General features: G+C 39.4%; 3 protein-coding genes across 3 annotated transcripts; 1 reads left to right on the top strand and 2 right to left on the bottom strand.

Moving 5' to 3' along the window:
* Positions 1 to 464: 464 nt before the first annotated feature.
* Positions 465 to 3,046, bottom strand: LOC121801845 (neuroguidin-like). The gene is made up of 9 exons (XM_042201277.1): positions 2,907 to 3,046; positions 2,689 to 2,784; positions 2,508 to 2,595; positions 2,183 to 2,362; positions 1,783 to 1,962; positions 1,490 to 1,663; positions 1,256 to 1,410; positions 1,011 to 1,137; positions 465 to 770 (listed from the first exon to the last, which is right to left on the bottom strand). The coding sequence occupies exons 2-9, from the start codon at positions 2,733 to 2,735 to the stop codon at positions 759 to 761; spliced, it is 963 nt and encodes a 320-aa protein (XP_042057211.1). The 5' UTR covers positions 2,736 to 2,784; positions 2,907 to 3,046; the 3' UTR covers positions 465 to 758.
* Positions 3,047 to 3,926: 880 nt separating this feature from the next.
* Positions 3,927 to 6,232, bottom strand: LOC121802209 (malate dehydrogenase, cytoplasmic-like). Its single transcript, XM_042201809.1, has 8 exons — positions 6,214 to 6,232; positions 6,013 to 6,099; positions 5,383 to 5,541; positions 5,128 to 5,303; positions 4,724 to 5,001; positions 4,499 to 4,634; positions 4,305 to 4,416; positions 3,927 to 4,195 (listed from the first exon to the last, which is right to left on the bottom strand). Exons 2-8 carry the CDS (start codon positions 6,053 to 6,055, stop codon positions 4,101 to 4,103), a joined length of 999 nt encoding a protein of 332 aa, XP_042057743.1. The 5' UTR covers positions 6,056 to 6,099; positions 6,214 to 6,232; the 3' UTR covers positions 3,927 to 4,100.
* Positions 6,233 to 18,659: 12,427 nt separating this feature from the next.
* Positions 18,660 to 20,707, top strand: LOC121804389 (phosphoenolpyruvate carboxylase kinase 2-like). The gene is made up of 3 exons (XM_042203908.1): positions 18,660 to 19,039; positions 19,698 to 20,136; positions 20,323 to 20,707. Exons 1-3 carry the CDS (start codon positions 18,695 to 18,697, stop codon positions 20,376 to 20,378), a joined length of 840 nt encoding a protein of 279 aa, XP_042059842.1. The 5' UTR covers positions 18,660 to 18,694; the 3' UTR covers positions 20,379 to 20,707.
* The last annotated feature ends 400 nt before the right edge of the window (positions 20,708 to 21,107 follow it).

Below are 21,107 nucleotides of genomic sequence, written 5' to 3' on the forward strand. Positions count from 1 at the left end.
ACCTAATAAATAATACTAATATTCATATAATTCATCAAATCAATAATCCCTACCTAATTCCATTTAAATAGTAGTACTAGTAGTAGTAGCATGAAAAACAATTATCCCCATCTCTATCTCTATGCGCTCATGAAGCAACTATGCGCAAGGTAACACTAATATCATGCTAGATGCAACTATGGAAGTAAATATAGACAGTATTTATGTGACTTCAAAAAATTAATCGTCAATTTTCTGTAACATAAACATTTAAATTAATCGTCAATTTTCTGCAACATAAAAATTCAATCTGTGAAATTGGAAGCATGTAATAAAATGGTCTGAACCATATTCACTAGCATATTTTTTAAGCTGCATAATTTCCACATTTATGCAAAGTACTACTAACTCATGACATTCATCCTATTCCTATCATTATATTGAAAAGTTGATCAAGACTAACAACACCAGAGCACAAGAAAAACTAATAGGTCAAAAATATTTTATGTATGAAAGGTATGGATTTGCTCAACTCAAATCGGTCCTTTCATGTGAGTTACACTAGTCATTATCACATAGTCAAGAAGAAAAATCAATACATATGTTACAATATAATCTCTCGATGCCAAACAAATAAGCTCATGTCATTAGATTCATTAGGCTGAGACCAACACTATGATCTCTACTTATATTTGGCAAAACTTCAACACAACAGCACAAAGGCCATCCTATTCTCAAGCATGTCTTCTTGTCTCAGTGCCTCCTGATATCTCCTCGACTCAATGCTTTCTCTGTAAAAGAAGGCATTCACAGTGCTTTCTGTTGTTAGGAGATTTTCTAGGCAAAATAAATCAAATTAATGAGGTAAGAAAATGAGATTTGCTTTGAGCAGCAGCAGCAGTTTCAATCTCATGATATCAAGATCCTGTCCCTAGAATTGAATGGTGGATCCATAAAAAACCATATACGACAATTTTCAGCTAATTCGTGGGATGGCAACTAAGTAGAGATATAAGAATACAGAGCCATACCTTGCGCCTCTTAAATTTCCTATCTCCGCTGCCAGCATTGTTAAAACTGGTCATTTCTTCCGGGGCACTACCATCAAGGGGTAAACTTTTTATCTCGTCAAAGAAACTTTCAGTGAGACCAAGCAACCTGGCACAACAAAAAAGAAAGCAGCACTTGATTGATTAGAATAGCACAGGAGAAACAATATTGTCATGGCAGATGACTCATCCAATGCAGCTTTGGTCTATGGTCCCCAGGAACTTACCCGTTTCTAGACTTAGTTAAGTGTTTCATCTTCTGTTTCTCAGCCTTGGTTATAGGTGCACGAGTAAAGAGTTCCTCTTCTTGCCGTGCACGTTCTTCCATCTTTTCAATGTACCTCCTTGCTTCTCTACTCTCTGCTCCCACACTTTCTCTAATCTGCATTCAGTATGACCAACCACATATAATCCAATAATGAAAAAATGTATATATTGTTAATGGTTTACCATAAACTCACCTCTTCGGGTCTTCCCTCAAGATCATCCATTAACTCTCTAACATAAGCACTCTGTTTCGCTTGTCGCATCATTTGTTTTTCTTTCCTCAAAGCGTTTTTCTCTTGTTTTGACATCTTATCTTCCTCCATAGCAGTTGGGGCGAATTTGGGGGGACGATATACACCAGAACCATCCTGTAAAACAATCTCATTTTATTCTTTAAAGGAAATGATGGGAGGATAACCCACAAAGACTAGCAAGAAATAATTATACTAATAACTAATAGCTGCTGAATTATGGTACTATTAATCACCTCTGAAGTTGCTTTGGTTTTGCTGATAAGCAAATCTGGATTTGGGCGATATTTTAACAAGTCCTCCTGCTTCTCACTTTTAGCTGTTCCCTTCTGAGCAAGAGTTGGTTCTTCCGTTGTCGTAGTGGTATTTGTTAGCTTCTGAATTTGGTATTGCATTTTCCTGTCTACAGGGCGAATCTGCAAGAAAACCAAGAGATGTGGAAACGATTTCCTAAACGAACTGAATTGAATTGAAAACCACAGTGCACCACTACCAGTCATCTAAGCTTCAAATCTTTGATATACAAATGTGAGCATAGATTAACACGTGCTACCCTAAGTAATTGGTTCGCTATTTATTCTCGTCTCTTTTCATTCTATTTCTACAGTCAATGTGATGGGAGATATAAAGAGATACCTTCTCCAAGAATAATCTAATCTCAACAAGACTCCTCACAACTGGATGCCCCTGAATCGATAATCCTTTAGCCTTACGAAGCATAAAATAGACAAGAGACTGACAATAGTTGAACAGAAGCAAGTGCTTGGCCTCAAGATAGGTTATCCCATCTGATGTTGGGAAATTTCCTGCTTTCACCTGTAATTAAAACAGTTTAAGTGAACATTGAAACACTTCAATTTCATCATCCAATAATCATCACTATTATGCTAGAGATGAGAAGTTCATAACATAAATCGCATCAAATCAAATAACAGCTGATCCAAAAGATATCAAGACACACCTTAGAAGTCAAAACTTTGATTTTATTCGTCACATTATCCAAACCTTCCTTCATTTCCTTCAACAGAGCTACCAACTGTGGAGATTCCCTGGACCGTTCATTTCATATAAAATTAAGTTTTTTTTTGACAAAATGGAAAAAAAAAATCGCATGATAACAAAAATAATACTGATAACCTTACCTACTAATTCGTTCATCGCTAGGCATAGAACTAAGTACCTCGGTCATTCTTTCTGCTGCTCAATTGATTTCACAAACTATCAATGTTTATGGCTTCCTGAGCATATAAGAAGTAGAGATTCAATAAATTTACACTTTGCATTCACTCAAAATGCAGAATTTGGTTGAATTGACTAACAAAAGAAATATTATGCACAACAAAGTACAAATAAAACTTACTCGTTATGATAAATTTACTCTGGCGGCAAGGCGGTGAGGCAGGCGCGGCGATTGAAACTGGCTGGGCGGGTTTCGCCGGTGAGGGGAAGAGAGAAGGATATGTAGGGTTTGAGGAAATATATTGGTGTATGTATGTATACCGTTTGGACTAACTAGTTTGGGCTTTTAATTTGTTGACTTATTATACGATGTTAAAATTAAATTCTTTTTTATATCAGTAAATAACTTTTAAGTATGTATAAATTAATTCACTTTTTATTATTCTTAGTATTCTGCATATTGAAATTATTTAAGGTTTGTGTTTATAAATAAATTTAGTTATTTATGTTTGATATTCAAGTTGTATAATTTATAAAAATATTTATATTTAAATTACTAAATGGTGTATACTTGATTTTGATCTCTAATATTGAAATGTGTAAATATATTATTACGTGTTGAAATTAATTACACAAAAGTGAATATATTAATTGTGAAAATTTATAGTATATTTTGGTATTTGCTTGATAATCTCAATATTTTCTGCTAACAATTTAAGAGAAAATTGAATGTTGAATATCTCTCCACATTATCCTAAGATTGAGACATTTCACTTAAAAGATTTAACAAAGACTCATCCATTCATAACTAAAAGTAGATGGATTGATCATTAACTTTGGATAAGCAATTTTAAAATCCTTATGAATGTCCTAATTTATAATTATTTTATGATTTTGGTCCTAGACTTTATCTTTTGAACATATGAAAAACTTTGGTTTATTATTCACTTCTATCTCTCAAACCAAAACTTTTTCTTATCAAAGATGCTTATAGTTCTACCTGTATCAAGGTTCCTAGAAAATTTTGATTTACAATTAATATAAATTATAAACAATACTATTTCGATTGTTGTCAAATTCCATCTATTTAACTCAAAATAATTAAACTCTCGTGTCGTGTGAATGATATCCAGGAGGACTACCCAGTATACACTGCTTTACATGTTCATTGTTCAAGTCTTTAAAAAAAATTTAATGAAACTAGTTGAATCAGCGTTTGGTTTATTCGCATGCAATTGTGATAGTCGAATTTGAAATGCACAAAATGATTAATACTACTATACAATGTACGCAATTTCTTTTTATGGAAGTTATGAAAACGAATATCATTATAGAAGAGGCCAATGCCATTATTAATGCTGCAACTAGATCAAAACTATTGAAGGCAAGAATACGCCAAAGATTTCTCCTCACTCAGTTCTTGAGCAGTTGCATCCAACTTCTTCCGCGAAAACTCATCAATTGACAGACCTAAACACGCAAATAAATTAGTGACGCGAAACTAAGATGATATGTCCGAAAACTCATATGCAGTAAGATAGTAAGAAGCAGAAATATAATGGAGTAATTGTATTCTAACCTTGAACAATTGACCACTCTTCATTCTTGCAGGTAACTGGAAATGAATAGATGAGACCAGCTGGGACATGGTATGATCCATCAGAGTATACACCCATTGAAACCCAACTACCCTATAAAATATCCAACAAAATATAATATAAAATATAAAATCCACATAAAAGGAAGCTGAATCAACAAGTAAGCAAAAACAACCTCCGGAGTGCCAAGGACCCAGTCGCGGATATGATCACAAGCAGAACTCGCAGCAGATAGCGCACTAGAAAACTTTCTAGCTTTGATTATAGCAGCCCCGCGCTGCTGCAAAGTTGTAATGAACTCCCCTTTCAGCCTGACAATATACAAAAGAATTTAAATTTCTAAGACGATGATAAGTTTTATTTGTCTTTGTTTGTTCAACCAAACTAACTCATGTAGTACCATTCATCATTGGCAACGAGCTCGCGCACAGGCTTTGCTCCGGATGAAGTCTTGACGGATGCATGGTTGACATCGGGATACTGTGTTGAGGAGTGATTCCCCCAAATGATCACATTCTTGACATCTGCTACTTGCACCTTCAATCTCTCTGAAACCTGCCCGAGGGCCCTGTTGTGGTCCAATCTAGTCAAGCAAGTAATGTTCTTCTGAGGAATTGATGGAGCAAATTCCTTAAGAATTAACGCGTTTGTATTGGCAGGATTAGCAACAACCAGAACCTGCAAGTGCAAACTAAACACAGTAAGAATGAAAGAGGTAAAAGGTTTATTGTATGTAAACACACAAACTATGACTAAATTTTGGTTTCTAACTAGTGATCACTGAAACCAGAAAACTAATTTAACCTTGCAGTTAGGTGCAGCATGCTTTTCAAGAGCAGAGGCTTGAGACTTGTAGATGGACACATTCTTTGACATCACATCTTTCCTCTCCATGCCCTCTTTCCTTGGGAAGCCACCAACCATGACAGCAACGTTGACACCGGTGCAAGCTTCAACTACATCGGTGGTGGCTACAACGCCTGATTTTCAACAGCATAATCAAACATGTCTCAGTTAATAAGCATACATACAGGTAGTCAAGACAAGTATATATGCTACCTTTAAGAAGAGGGAATGCTGCATCGACCAATTCCATTTTGACGCCATTGAGCGCCTCAGCTGCAGGCGCAATGTCGAGCATGTGGAGGATCACAGGCTGATCAGGTCCCAACATAGCTCCACGAGCTACCATAGGCACTAAAGCATATCCAATTTGTCCTATAAAAAACGAACAAGCCCTTAGTAACAAGATGCTGCTGCTGCTAATAGTGAAATTTACAACCACTTAAAGCAAACTAAACAATCATGAAATTGTAGATCGAGTTCAGTTTAATTTCGAAATGCAGCGTTGTGGTTCAAACACCACAGGCACAGAAGCAATATCGCAGATCCAATCATGTTATAAGCCCTAGATTCCAGTGTCAAATGATAGAACTGAAACAATTAAAATTCAGGCTAATAACATAAATCTCATAAACCTCTGGAAATGACGATAAAAATTTCCACATTTTTAACACACAGCTGAGCTACTCCTTTCAATAAGCATCAATCGTTTAAACAGAAAAACCTCACTCACACAAGCATCCGTTAGAAAGCACTCACCACATAATATCAACGGATTTATCATCTACTATTTCGCTAATTAAAAACTGATCCAAAATCATTAGATTAAAAATAAAAAAATCTCACCTGCGGCGCCGGTGACGAGAACGCGTAGTGGTTCCTTCGCCATTGCTTCGTACTGAATTGTGATGTGAGATCGATTCTGCTTAAAATCTGCGGTGAAAGCGATGGTTTGGGTGCGTCAAGTATTTATATGCAAAAATTGTTGAGGAAAACTCGATTAGCATTAACAAACTACTGTGATTAGGAATGAGAAAAAAAACGAACCCGCTAAATATTTGTGTTCAAACCGTGGACTGCACTTGGTTTTCACTAATTAAATACAGTAGTTTGACTCGCTAAGTTGTGAGGACAAATGATGCCTTTAGAATACATGACAAATTAGGGGGGAAAATTGGTCAAATTCACGTGTTTAAATTTATGATGTATATGCGTTATTGAGTTTAGTCATTTTTTGAATATCACATTAGATACAATTTTATCTAAATTAGATTCAGTTGAAAATTAGATAAACATATTAAAATTAATTATTTATATGGTTGATTTTTTAAGTTGCATAATGAATCAGAATTTGACAAAAATACATGGTTTTTCTAACATAAAATAAACATTGGGTAATGTTTGTTTAATTATGAGATTGATGCTTTTTTCATTTTTGCTTGAGATATTTGTGTTTAGAATGGTAAAAAGAATTCATAGCCTTATCATTATTTAAAACCTGAAATAGACATAGGATAGGAATTAGGAATGGAGTAACATTTATTATAAATTACACCTTACTCCAACAGGAATGTAAGATGCAAACTGCTTTGCCACTTTGAATAGATTGGAATGTGACATTTATAGTGCTCCCTCCGTCCCAAGATAACTGAGCACAAACTTTTCGACATGAGATTTAAAAAAAATGAAGTTTTGTTAGTAAAGTGGAAAGTGAATAAAGTAAAAGAGTTAATAAAGTAGAGAGAAAAAATATCAAAAAAGCAAATGGCTCACTTATTTTGAAACGGAAGGAATATTAAATTCACAACTGATCACTCTGATGAATCCGCGAATTTCTGATGTTAGTAAATGCTGGTAGAGAATAAAGACTACGACACAATGAATTTACGTGGTTCGATTTACTGAAGTAAATCTACGTCCACGGGAAGAAGGGAAGGCAAGACTGTATTGCTTGATCTGGGATTACAGCTTACAACACAGACTTGCTATATGATATTTTATCTCTAGAGAGCCTAACCCTGTCTATCTGATCTAAGTCCTATTTATACATCGAATTAAGATCGTGGTTTGCAGCCCCACTAACTAGATCGTGGAAGGGTAATAACTGCTTAATAACTGCTTAACACCACTAAATAGATCGTGGGTGTAACGGAAGTCGTGGAGATCCTGCATGGGTCCATTATCTCCCAGTTCGGTCGAATACTGAGACCGAACTGCTGAACTATTGCCGAGCAGCTTTTGCCGATACTGAGACCGAACTGCTGAACTATTGCCGAGCAGCTTTTGCCGATCTAAAAGTAGAGCTTGATTGGTCGGCTTTTACCGAGCTGTAGGCTGGGGCCGAACTCTTTGGTAATGCCGAACTGATTGGTCGGCTTTTACCGAGCTGTAGGCTGGGGCCGAACTCTTTGGTAATGCCGAACTGATTGGTCGGCTTTTACCGAGCTGTAGGCTGGGGCCGAACTCTTTGGTAATGCCGAACTGATACTCTTCCTTGGGCTTTGGGCTGATGGGCTGTCACTGCTATTGGGCTTGTTTAGTCCGTACTCCATCACTACCCCCCCGAAAAGCGAAGTGAATCACTTCGGCGAAGCGAGTCACTTCGGCATTCTGGATAAAGGTACGGGGGAGGCTGACGTTAGAGGACGTGCCTTGCGCGTGACTGCATTAAATGCGACAGTAAAAACCGGCCGTTGAATCCTGAAAAGGTGGGATTCGAAACGGTGCGATGATTTTGAAATCTTCTCCGAATCTGATAAATACGTCTTTTCTTCATCAGTTGAACACTTTTGCTATTGCTTCTTCTGCAATCTCTTTTTTGCGTAAAAAATTTCCTTCCGCTTTCAAGAATTTCTTCAGAATTTCTTCAGATTTTGCAAAGAGTAAGAACCATGTCTTCTTCTTCTTCTTCTGAGTCGGGTAGCGGTAGGAGAGGCGGTAAGGGGTCTTCTGGCCGGAAAGAGTCCGGGGAGAAGACCGTAGAGTATTTCCATAGTATTTTGAGTAAGGATACTGTGATATCCCTACCCGAAAAATACTTTTTTCCTGGGGGGAAGGCGGTGGTACCTGACGGTGATCATAGGGCTGACTCCCCGCCGGAGGGTTACGCCACCGTGTACGAGGCCTGCTTAGAATGCGGGCTTCGTTTCCCCCTCCCTTCTGCCTTTATAGATTTACTAGATTTTTTTCAGCTTCCTTTAGGCCAGGTGACTCCGAACTCTTGGAGGCACTTGTCGGCCTTCGCTGCCGAACTCCGTAAGTTAGGAAGGGATTTGTCTTTGAAGGCGATCCTTAAATTCTTTCAATTTAAGAGGAAGGGGTCTTGGTTTTACTTGATCCCTGTACAGCCCTTTAGGGCCTTTTGTAAAACGAAGTGGCCGAAGTGGCAAAACCGCTTCTTCTACTATGATAGGACCGCGGCTCCCAGTTTTCCCTGGAGAGGGCCGAAGTCCGTTATCCGTCATCCTCGGCCTGAACCGTTGGACGAGCTCGATGGCGAGCTCAACAAGATTCCCATAGTTAGGAAACAATACACGGAGTCTGAGCTCGTCAAGGGCGACGTCGTGTTCGACATCTCGTCTTTGGACGAAGAGGCCGAGGGTGAGGATTTCTCTTTATCTTTATGCTCTACTGCTTTAACGAAGAAAATCTGACTTTGTTGTTTTTTTTTTTTTTTTTTTTTTTTTTTTTTTTTGACAGTGAACTTGCTGAATAAGGCTATCCGAAAGTCCTCCGAGCTTGTGGAGCCGGAGAGGCAGAGAGCCCCTCGCTCGGCGTCTGAAGCCGAGAAGAATCCGAAGAGGCAAAAAACCTCTTCTTCGGATCCGAAAGAGCCGGAGCCGTGTTCGGCTAAAGGGAAGGGGAAATTTCATGAGTCCCCAAGAGTGCCGGGGAAAGGCCTGGTCATCTCCGAGGTGGTTGCAGACATCCCGGAACACGTCCCTGAGCCTTTTCAATGGCCGACGAATTTTGTGGAGGTAAGCTTTCTGACTTGGCTTCTTTTCCACATTTTTTGATGGCCATTCTGTTGAGTTTTTTCCTTGTTCCTCTTCAGAGAGCCAAGCTCGTCTCCGTGGAGCTCTCCAAAGCATCCCACGACTACGAGGAGATGCAGAAGAAGTTGCATCTTGCTCGTAGTCTGGCCGAACAGGCTGAGGCCAAATTTGAGAGGGCCCGAGCTGCTAGGATCTCGGCTCAGGATGAAGCCCGGTCAGCCAAAAACCAGCTCATCATCCTGCAAGAGCAGACGAAGCACCGGGAGGCTCAGAAGGAGGCTGCCGCCGTGGCTGCCCAGGGGGAGGCTCTCCGTGTTTACACGGAGAAACTCTTTTTGAGCGGCCAGTTCTCGGCCTTTGTCGGTAGTCTGGTAAGGCTAATTACCGATAAGGGCGAGCAGGGGGCCGACGTCGTGCTGCCTCTGTACAGCCGAGAGATAGCAGCTCGGCTTCAGAATCTGCCGCTCCTTGAGGAGCTCGCTTCATCCTCGGTCCTGCTTTCTGCAGACCGAGTCCGGAGTTGTCGAGCTGATCGGGACGAGAACCTGGAGGCTATCTTTGCCTCCGTGGGACCCGTTTCACCCGCTTCGACTTACAACGGAGAGGGTGAGGCCGAGCCGCTGGAGCAGGAGACCGAAGTCGAGCGGGCCGGGCATCCGGAGAAGGAAGCCGATCAGGAGGCGGAGGCGAGGCCGGCAGGATGCGAGGCCGAGGCTGAGGTAGCTCAGGAGAAAGAAGCTGAACCAGACCGAGGAGCCGGAGACGAAGCTGGCGGAGTATGATTTCGTCTCCCTTCTCTTAGTCTAGTTTCTTCCTTGTAAAATGGCCTTGAAGCCCTCCTAGTGTAAAAAATTTTCCTTGTGAATGAAAAATTCTCTACACTTGTCTTCGTATAGCTTTTCGTACTCGCCTTTATTCCTGTTGTATTTTACTATCTGCTCGGTACAGCTGCCGAACTAATATAGCTGCTTTGTACTCAAGGAGATGGAGATACTTCACTGGAAACGGCTGTACTCTTCGGCTTTAGACGAAGCTGAGAAAAGAGCTATAGCCGATCAGACGAAGAATGACGAGCTTCTGGCTCGTTTAGTGAAGCTGGAGGCCGATAATAAGGACTTAGAGTCCGACAAGAAGGATCTGGAGGCCGAGCTGAATACGACCATTGCTGAGAGGACTGCGTACGAGGATTACATCCGTGTGCGCGGGGGAGTGACCATATCAGATGTTCAGAGTCGAGTTGACGAACTGTGGGAGGAATATCATGTACTCCGGAGGAACAATGCGCTGGAGAGCTCGGCTTGCCAACAAGTTGTGAAATCATTGCGGCGCTGGGCTTCTCGGTACGACATCATTCTTTCCCGGCGTCCCTCAATCGAGAGATTCCTTAGGCATTTCCCGTCAACAGATGGTCACACTCCAGCTCAAACCCCTGATTCACTTGCTCAAAACCTTACTCCAAGTCAGCAACGAACTCAGGAACAGCCGGAAACGTCAAGACAAGGACGGACTGAAGTTCGTAGAGGAGCTGTGATTATGAGTGAGCAAGATCAACAAATGCTTCGTGAAGAGACTCTTCGCCGCCGAGGTGCTAGAGCTTCCCGGGCTCAGGGAAGAGGTGGTAGGTCGATTAGAGCATCTCGTCGACCTGCTTATTCTTCAGCTGCCGAGAACGCCCGAACTCGGCTTCACGAGGATTTTGTGAATAGGTGGCTCAACTTTAGCAACCCCGGACAGTAGAAAAGTCCTTTGTAATAGCGTAACGCCATTTTGTAGGGTAGCGGAGTTGTATGCCGAACAAGATTTGAAAAATGAAATTTTGTTTTCGCTTCTAACACTGTATTTACAGCTTAGCGAAAAAATTTCATCGTACTTGTCCTCGGTCTTATGAAGTAAACTTCTTTGACCGGACTTGGTCCTTGGTCTTATGAAGTAAACTTCTTTGACCGGACTTGGTCCTTGGTCTGATGAAATAAACATCTTTGACCGGACTCGTCTTTGGTCTGATGAAATAAACATCTTTGACCGGACTCGTCTTTGGTCTGATGAAATAAACATCTTTGACCGGACTCGTCTTTGGTCCGATGAAATAAACATCTTTGACCGGACTCGTCTTTGGTCTGATGAAATAAACATCTTTGACCGGACTCGTCTTTGGTCTGATGAAATAAACATCTTTGACCGGACTCGTCTTTGGTCTGATGAAATAAACATCTTTGACCGGACTCGTCTTTGGTCTGATGAAATAAACATCTTTGACCGGACTCGTCTTTGGTCTGATGAAATAAACATCTTTGACCGGATTCATCTTTGGTCTGATGAAATAAACATCTTTGACCGGACTAAGCTTGTGTCCTAATTTGGCGAGTTTTATCGCTTGGATCGGACTTTCCCTTGTCCTAATTCGGCGAGTTTTATCGCGTGGATCGGACTTTCCCTTGTCCTAATTCAGGCAAGTTTTATCGCGTGAATCGGACTTTTGTTGCAGTTCGTTTCAGACGAAGTGCTTGATTCTTAAGCTGAATTGTGGTCTTGTATCCTCTTTAGAAGCTTGGACTTCACAATCGTTGGCTTATTGCAGTTCGTTTCAGACGAACTGCTTGTTTAAGCTGAATTGTGGTCTTGTATCCTCTTTAGAAGCTTTGACTTCACAATCGTTGGCTTATTGCAGTTCGTTTCAGACGAACTGCTTGTTTAAGCTGAATTGTGGTCTTGTATCCTCTTTAGAAGCTTTGACTCACAATCGTTGGCTTGTATATGTTCTAAAAAGGGGATCAGCCTTCGAAGAACAAGATACCTCAGCAACATTTGTAAGAGACGACACGCACATAGACAGACAAAACGCATATAGACAAACAAAACGCAAGTAAAAAACAAAGAAAGCACATACCCCTAGGACCGAACTAGACACAAGACTGACAGACCGGACTGTCTCTTACAAATGGAACTTTTTGAGGTTGGAAACGTACCATGTTCGGGGTACTTGTGCTCCTGACACGTGAGTCAATTTGTAAGACCCTTTGCCGAGGACTTCTGACACCCGATATGGACCTTCCCATGTGGGTTCGAGTTCGCCCAGCTTTTCTGCTCGGCTTACTTAGATCTCCCACTTGAAATTGCAGCTTTTTCACCCTTTGGTTATAATACCGGGCTACTTGCTCCTTGTACTTGGCTGCTTTTATGCAGGCCAATTCTCTTCTTTCTTCGGCAAGATCTAGTTCGGCTCTCAGTCCGTCACCATTCATTTCTGAGGAGAAATTGAGTTCGGGGACTGGGTATGCCGATCTCAACCGGAATCACGGCTTCAGTGCCGTACACCATCGAGTTCGGCTCCGGTGTGACTTCGGTCATTTCGCCTGCCTCTGACTCCGGCTGCTTTGATTGCTATGCTTGATGGTGCCGATCTGATTGCTCGGCACTTTTAAGCGCAATCTGCAGTCTTGCTCTTTTTTGATCACCTCGGATGACCGCTATCCCTCCTTTAGTGGGGAAGGAGTTCGGCGAGGAAGCCTCTGATCGCTATGATCGGGCTTCTTTTTGTCTTCTCTAGATGAGCTGTCTAAAGACCGTTTTCGACGGTCTGCCTCATCGGCACGAGAAAACTGGTCTGCAATGTCCCACATCTCTTGAGCTGTTTGCGGACTGCATTCCACGAGCTTTCTGTAGAGAGCTCCGGGCAGGATTCCATTTTGGAATGCCGAAATGACAAGTAGATCATTGAGATAATCTACTTGTAGGCATTCCTTGTGGAACCTTGTCATAAAGTCGCTGATCTTTTCGTCGCGACCTTGACGTGTAGAAAGCAGCTGAGCCGAAGTGATTCGGGCTTCCGCTTTCTGAAAGAAACTCCCGTCATAAGTCATTGACGGAGTTCGGTAGTTCTGTGGCAGGGGAGTTCGGGTGATATCGTCCGAGAACGGAGTCTTCAATGCTCTGTACATGGCGAACCCGACATCTCTTCGGTATGGAGGAGAAGGAGTTCTCCTGTGATTCCGGTACCGAGGAGGAACAGGAACATGTCGGGGTTGAGGATTCTTCTTCCTGGAAGACACGGCACTACTGCGGTAGTGACTTTCATGTCTGGATGAGGAAGGAGAATCCACCGCTTTCGTCTCCGGTTTTTGGCCTGTTTGCAGGAATGCTAAGAATTCATCCTGCTTCTCGGCCAAAAATAACTTGACAGCCTCGTTCAAATCGGGCTGCTGGGAAGACTCGGTGCGACGACTTCTGGAGTGGCTTGTTCCTTCACCGCGAGAACTGGAGACAGATTTCTCACGAGGCTGCTTTCCAGGCCTATGGGCTGCTGGATTAGCTTCCTCATGGTTATCACGGACGGAGGCACGGGTGTTATGTGATCTGATATGCATTTTTTTTTTTGTGGTGGAAAAAGGGTCAAAAATTCGCTTTATCACAGATTTGGTTCTCTGGTTCCCACAGACGGCGCCAGTGATGAATCCGCGAATTTCTGATGTTAGTAAATGCTGGTAGAGAATAAAGACTACGACACAATGAATTTACGTGGTTCGATTTACTGAAGTAAATCTACGTCCACGGGAAGAAGGGAAGGCAAGACTGTATTGCTTGATCTGGGATTACAGCTTACAACACAGACTTGCTATATGATATTTTATCTCTAGAGAGCCTAACCCTGTCTATCTGATCTAAGTCCTATTTATACATCGAATTAAGATCGTGGTTTGCAGCCCCACTAACTAGATCGTGGAAGGGTAATAACTGCTTAATAACTGCTTAACACCACTAAATAGATCGTGGGTGTAACGGAAGTCGTGGAGATCCTGCATGGGTCCATTATCTCCCAGTTCGGTCGAATACTGAGACCGAACTGCTGAACTATTGCCGAGCAGCTTTTGCCGATACTGAGACCGAACTGCTGAACTATTGCCGAGCAGCTTTTGCCGATACTGAGACCGAACTGCTGAACTATTGCCGAGCAGCTTTTGCCGATCTAAAAGTAGAGCTTGATTGGTCGGCTTTTACCGAGCTGTAGGCTGGGGCCGAACTCTTTGGTAATGCCGAACTGATTGGTCGGCTTTTACCGAGCTGTAGGCTGGGGCCGAACTCTTTGGTAATGCCGAACTGATACTCTTCCTTGGGCTTTGGGCTGATGGGCTGTCACTGCTATTGGGCTTGTTTAGTCCGTACTCCATCACACTCCAATAGGAATGTAGTAAGATGTAGCTTTGCCACTTTGAATAAATTTCTCTCGTCATAATATTATGACTATGTGGCTTACTTTGTTCGTTACGATACAACAAGTTGAATAAAAAACTAAAATAAACAACTATAAAGATCAACAAATGCGTAATTTCTCTATTATATTCGAAGTTTGATGAATGACTTAATTATACGAGCATGAACAATAATTTAAAGTTTAGTTTTTGATATGTAATGACAACAAAATCACCGAATAATCAATCCATCCAAATACGATGGAAATTTCTTCACATAACAGTAACGGATCGGGGAAGCAAAATTTGTCGGGTTGAAATTCGTTGGGTGAAGAAGAAGGTCGTCGCCTAAAAATATAACGTTTTAAAAAATCTTCAAATAAACAACCTTGAACAACAACGTATGCTCATCTTTTGAAGATGAACATATATTGGCTCATTATGTTCATTATGTCTCAACCATCTATGTTCGATAATATGTTTCCAAAATTGGGTCGTGGAGTCAAGAGTGTGTGTATCTTACTATGGTATCTCAATATCCTTTCACGAATTAGGGAAAATGTGGGGTTGTCGTGTGGTTGGAGCACAAAGTTTTATTGCAATACTTAAGGAGCAACAACAAAGTCGACCTCGACTCCATCTGAGATCGTACCTGATTATCAACATTAAAGTATTAAAGTAGATATCAACCAAAACATAAATTTCCTAACCATTTTTTTGAAATAAAGAAAAAGAAAATAGTTTCGACTTTAGACAAACAATCAATCCCCTTATCATTAAGGAAGAAGATAATGTTGTATAGCCCGCCAAGAATATAAAAATATTGTTATTATTTTTATGCATTTTTTATTTCGACACGAAAGGAATTGAACAAGTACTAATATGTACAAAAAGAATTCCAAGGAATAATTAAGAAATGTGAGCTGTCAAATAAGACATGCTAAGAAAAGTCTTCACGTCCCTATATATGTGTCGTTTATATTAACAATGAAATAATTAAATTGTTGTCTTTGTCTAGAAGAAATATTGTCACATTCAACTTTTTATTGTGATTGTTTTGTGTCTTGTATCTTCGAAATGTCTATATTTGAAAAAAAGTGGGGAAAAAATCTGATTTCCACATGGAAGTATGATCAACCCTTGCTTCCATTGAAAAGGCACTGAAATAAGCCCTCAAATTTACAAGTTGCGATATGTATGGTTGTGGAATGTACTTCATATTTCATATCTATATATTGATCTGAAGACCTTGAATTATAATTATTATATTTATATCAATATGCCATGAATAGTATTCTAATACACACACACACACACACATTCGGATATATATAATAAAGACAACTCAAATATATGGAGCATAAGATATCAACCATATAGGTAGGGGGTTACTCTCTCTCTCTCTCTCTCTCACACATCACATACACTAGTACTTATAAGTTATCAACCATAAGATCTGTCAAATGCACTAGCCTTTTCTATCATGATATTTTTCTCTGATTAATTATATATAGAATTATATCATATTGTATTCATTTTATAAAACATTACATTGCCACAAATTGCTTGAAAGAAAGAGTTGTCCATAATTAGCATAATTTTGATATCGATTTAAAACTTTAATGAGTAATTAATACTCATATAACTGATGATTTGATTTGATTTGATTTTTTTACTTTCGAGTTACACTGGATCTAAGTGATAAGTGAATATGCAAAGTATGTGACGTCTATAAAAGCCAGACTTATATTTTAGTACTAATCTTTTCATCTATGTTCTCTAACATTTGTTAAAGCTTATAGCTATCCTAATTGTGAACTGTGCTATTCAAACCAGACCTGATGATCAAAATTATAGTAACATTAGGCAATTTTCCACGAATGGAATCATGCAAATCATATAATACTCCATTATTCTTGGTAAAATAATGGTGTTGGATATATAGTCAGCCGCACTAAGAGTTGGGTGTTACAAAAGCAAACATTAATTTATAATAAACCAGCCATTCAGAGCAGCGAAGGGGCGTGGGTGGGCCTGTGCTGCTCGCCCATTGGGGTACACCACCCGCTTACTATAGACCCCATGTAGACAATAATAACCCGCCCCTATCTATAAATATGCGGATCATGATTCTTATCTGGATTCCAAATCCAACCGCCTACGTACGGAGTCGTCCCACTTGATTCCTAAGTTACGCCGTTTATTTTTTAAAGCAGATTCCATCTTGAAAAATCTATTACTATACCTAAGCATATACCCCTATTATTATTATTGTATACACAATAGTACAACTTCGAAGCTATAATTCAAGTTGCACAAAGACATTTTGCCTACGTGTGTTTGTTGGGACGACACTGAGAACTCTTTGACATGTGTTATAATATCATATTTGTCTTCGTACATCATAAGTTACGTAACTTATGTTGGATAAGTAGTAATTTTTTATAGCAAACAAATGAAAATTAGATTCCTAAGTCCTAATCGAACAAAAATAGAAGGAATATATTTGTTAGATTGACATATATGAAAATAAGTCATTGATTATCTAATTTTAACATGAGGGGAAAGTTTGTTCAACCAATATGACCGTTATGCTCACATTATAACTATACATATGATCAAATTCATGATGTTCCAAAATATAATTATATCCGACCTACTAGTGGTGATATCCCATCACAATATCTAAGATAGTATGTACACTACTTTATTAATTACTACCACGTCACTTGTGTTTCCTTGGATCAAGCAGCATGGTATTTATTTAAATCTTACTACTATATAGTATAATTGTATTGTTGATGTTTACATGAAATAGAGCAAATTTCCTATAGATATATCTTCTAGATATTTTGAGTTTTCTCGTTTTTAAAGTAATCGAATATCACATATATCCTATACCTTACATATCTCCTGATTAATATGAACTCCTTTTTACTAAAGTATTACTCCCTCTGTCCCAGATAATTCATCTCAATTTGACCGGACACGGGTTTTAAAAATGTAATAAAATGTGAGTTGAAAATTTTAGTGGAATATGAGTTCAACTTTTATATATTAGTTTTATAATAAAATGAGAGTATGAATAAGTTAGTGGAATATATGGTCCACTACTAAAAATGGTAAAAAGTGAAATGTGACAAATTATGTGGGACAGACTGAAATGGAAAAATGGAACAAATTATATGGGATGGAGGGAGTACAAATCTTATACTAGTACTCATATTACGATTACAATAATATAGTTGATATTAACATGAAATAGAGAAAATTCCCTGTATATATCTTCTAGATCTTTTAAGTTTTCTCTATTTTTAAAGTAATCGAATATCACAATTACCCTCTAGTTCTACGTATCTCATGATTAATATGAAATCCTTTAAATCTAACAACAAATTCCTGAATTGGAGTGATCTTATCCACATTATGTGTCTGTTCGGTATGTACTATTAATCAGTATTAAGTGTCACCCTTTAAATTGGTGTTCCGTTGAAAAAATTGGTGTCACCCTTTAAATTGAAGCCGGCATAACTAATGCAATTTGACTATTTTAATTAGACTATTCATCTAGCCTTACCCCCTCCTACTAAATCAATCCTAGATAAAGTCCATTCTATCAAAAAAGTCCATCTCTATTGTATCCTATATTGTTATCCACCATTATTTTATATGGTTAACCGAACGGGACCTATATGAGGTAAATCCCTTACCGATCATCTTAATATCTTGATTACCACATGAAGAACATTCCATCTTTAATACTTTACAGCAATCAACATGAATAAAAATTATTAAATGACGGTGTAGAAAAAACTTTTATTCATAAAAATACAATATCGTTTCATTAAAAAACATTAATAATAGTATGTTACATGTAGACAATCTGATATATTCGACATAGGATATTCGCAGCTAAATCCCAAATTCATGATTTTCCCACAATTAATCGTTATATTTACTTCTATCTATTCCTATAATGAAGGGATATTTCCTTGAGGAGGAGGAATTATTACAATTTTATATTTCAATTCTTATCTATAAATCCTAAATAGACTTGGAATCACGATTATAAATAGAGTATTTTAATCAATATAAGGTAAGTTATGTTGAAGCAAAAATAAAATATTCATCTATTACCACGCAACAAGGAAACACCTGATCGAAAACCGTCAAACCTCCGTCAACTCGCATAACACGTGTGCTCATCTAATTGGCTTCCTATTTTAACCGAATATTCCTCTCCGAAATTCCAACTACCAAACTCTCTCTCTCTCCTCTCTCATAAATATACCCCACCCACCGTACGAACAGTTTATCCTCTGTAGAGAAAAACAAAACAAAAAAGTGATGAGTGGAGAGCTAGAGAGAGACTACACAGTGGGCGACGAGATCGGTAGGGGCAGATACGGCGTCGTTTCGAGGTGTCACTCCGCCCTCACCGGAGAGTGCTTCGCCGTCAAGTCCATCGACAAGCGCCTCATCCAGGACGACGCCGTCGACAGCCTCTGCCTCCAAAACGAGGCCAAGCTCATGCAGCTCGTCTCCGGCCACCCCAATGTCGTCGGAGTTTTCGATGTGTACGAGGATGACGACTTCCTGCATGTTATTTTGGAGTATTGCGGTGGCGGCGATCTTTTCCAGCGGATCACGGCCCGCCCCGCTCTCGCCGAGTCGGAAGCCCGCCGATTCCTGGTTAGTTCTTCTTTTCTGTGACTTTGATTTTTTATTCTTCTACTGATTGCGATTTTGTTGGCACATTATGCTTAGCTTCTGGAATTTTGTTTTTTTTAAAAATAATTTAGAATGTTTTTTTATCCCCCAATTTGTTATGTTTTTGTGTTCTTTACCAGAAAACCTTTTTTTTTTGTTGAAGCTGTTAATAATCAGTTTCTCAAAAATTAAAAATCAGAGGAATTCTGGTAAAAATCATGGTTGAGCTTGAACATAACAATATCTTACTGCAATTTTTGGAGAAATTTGACAAGGTGTTCATTGTAGTTATAATCCGGTAATTTTTCTTATACAACCCTAAATTGAAGTTAGGAATTATATGATTATTATTTACTTGAAATGGACTGTGGACATTGGAAAGATTTACACGAGATTGTCATTGACCATTCTTGTGTTAAATAATGTGGGATTTGAGCACATGTAAAGTTTCTCCTTGTTTGAGATATGAATTAGGGAAATATCTGTTTTTGCAATCAATTTTCTTCATTAGTTGATAGGTGTAACTCTCTGTAGTAACGAATTCCCAACTATAGTAAAAGTAGAGGAGTTGCCTTCTTCAAAGATGGTTTTGTTGTATGATAATTATGCTAACTTACTTGATCATGACACACTTATGCAGTTGCCACTAATGGAGGCCATAGCACACTGCCACAACCACGGAATAGCCCATCGTGACATCAAACCCGACAACATTCTCTTCAACAGCTACAACGAGCTAAAGCTTGCAGATTTTGGTTCAGCTGAGTGTTTTGGCGGTGGAGGGCTGATGTCTGGGATTGTCGGGACCCCCTACTACGTTGCCCCGGAGGTAATAGCAGGCAGGGACTACAACGAAACGGTGGATGTGTGGAGTGCAGGTGTCATATTGTACATAATGCTAGCCGGGATCCCTCCTTTCTATGGAGAGTCAGCACAGGAGATTTTTGAGGCTGTGCTTAGGGCGAATCTGAGATTCCCGAGGAAGGTTTTCAGCTCAGTTTCAGCAGAAGCTAAGGATCTGCTGAGACGAATGCTTTGCAAGGATGTGTCTCGAAGGTTCTCAGCTGACCAAGTCTTGAGTAAGCATATATGCCAGCTAATAACTGTCTTGTTTTCTCTGTTTTGGTGAATACTATGCTGCAGTGACTGAATGATTGTCATGCTTGTTGTTTCTTAGTGAGTAGAAGCTGCATATCCTCTCCTTTTGCTTTTATATACAATCAACAATGTGATACTAAACTAGATTTCACAATCTGTTTGTGAAGGGCACCCGTGGATGACAAATGGTGGCGACTCCATAGACGTGGGTCTTCTTGCTTGAGTACGTTGTTTTTAATGCAGCCAAGAACCGAGTAAATGGATATGAACCCGTTTTATAGGCACCGTGTCCATAAACTTAGCTAGATATATAGTAGTAGAAGAATGTTCTGCACCGTGGTCTTGTACAAAGTTCGTGCAGAAATCGGAACTAGTAGCATCAAATGGCGAGTGCCTTCCTTTCAATGGAAGTGTTTGTATAAGCATTAGCCTTTGTTTTTCCCTTCTTTGATTCTCAATTTATTACTAGTATGTTGAAGAGAAATCACCTGTAAATTTGGCTGATGGAATCAAGTCTTCTTTTTATAAGATTTTGAACTTCCATTTGCATCAGGTTATGTTTGTCCATATAGTAATGCTATAAGTTCCAAATTTCACTTTCTACTTTTAAGTTTTGGTTAATTAATCTGAGATCAAGAACAAGGGCCAATGTTTTTGTAATAATTTATCTTCTAGTTCTTCAAGAAAACAATCTCCCACAGCTAGAACATGAAACTACCGAGTCTTATTGTATCGACACGATAAGGCTTAACACTCGCCCATCAGTTTCATTAAGTCTCAAGTGATTTAGTGTTGGTATCATGGTATGAAAATTATCACTTTTAAATATACATGACAGACAATCAACCAAACTATTGAGTAAAATTGTATACAGATCAGCCGAATATTATGGCAAAATTGTTGGAATGGTAGTGATTTGAATCTTCACAGTTGACTTCCGATTAGAATATTA

This window comes from Salvia splendens, chromosome 5 (genome assembly GCF_004379255.2).
Source record: "Salvia splendens isolate huo1 chromosome 5, SspV2, whole genome shotgun sequence".
In the NCBI taxonomy this organism is placed as follows: domain Eukaryota; kingdom Viridiplantae; phylum Streptophyta; class Magnoliopsida; order Lamiales; family Lamiaceae; genus Salvia; species Salvia splendens.

Coding starts and splice junctions, on each gene's coding strand:
- LOC121801845 (XM_042201277.1), bottom strand. CDS start 2,735: ATGACCGAGGTACTTAGTTCTATGCCTAGCGATGAACGAATTAGTAG. Junction 1,664..1,782: donor AAACCAAAGCAACTTCAGAG/GTGATTAATAGT, acceptor ATTGTTTTACAG/GATGGTTCTGGTGTATATCG. Junction 1,411..1,489: donor TTGAGGGAAGACCCGAAGAG/GTGAGTTTATGG, acceptor TACTGAATGCAG/ATTAGAGAAAGTGTGGGAGC.
- LOC121802209 (XM_042201809.1), bottom strand. CDS start 6,055: ATGGCGAAGGAACCACTACGCGTTCTCGTCACCGGCGCCGCAG. Junction 5,002..5,127: donor ATGCTGCACCTAACTGCAAG/GTTAAATTAGTT, acceptor TTGCACTTGCAG/GTTCTGGTTGTTGCTAATCC. Junction 4,196..4,304: donor AGAGTGGTCAATTGTTCAAG/GTTAGAATACAA, acceptor TTGCGTGTTTAG/GTCTGTCAATTGATGAGTTT.
- LOC121804389 (XM_042203908.1), top strand. CDS start 18,695: ATGAGTGGAGAGCTAGAGAGAGACTACACAGTGGGCGACGAGATCGGT. Junction 19,040..19,697: donor CGGAAGCCCGCCGATTCCTG/GTTAGTTCTTCT, acceptor ACACTTATGCAG/TTGCCACTAATGGAGGCCAT. Junction 20,137..20,322: donor CTCAGCTGACCAAGTCTTGA/GTAAGCATATAT, acceptor CTGTTTGTGAAG/GGCACCCGTGGATGACAAAT.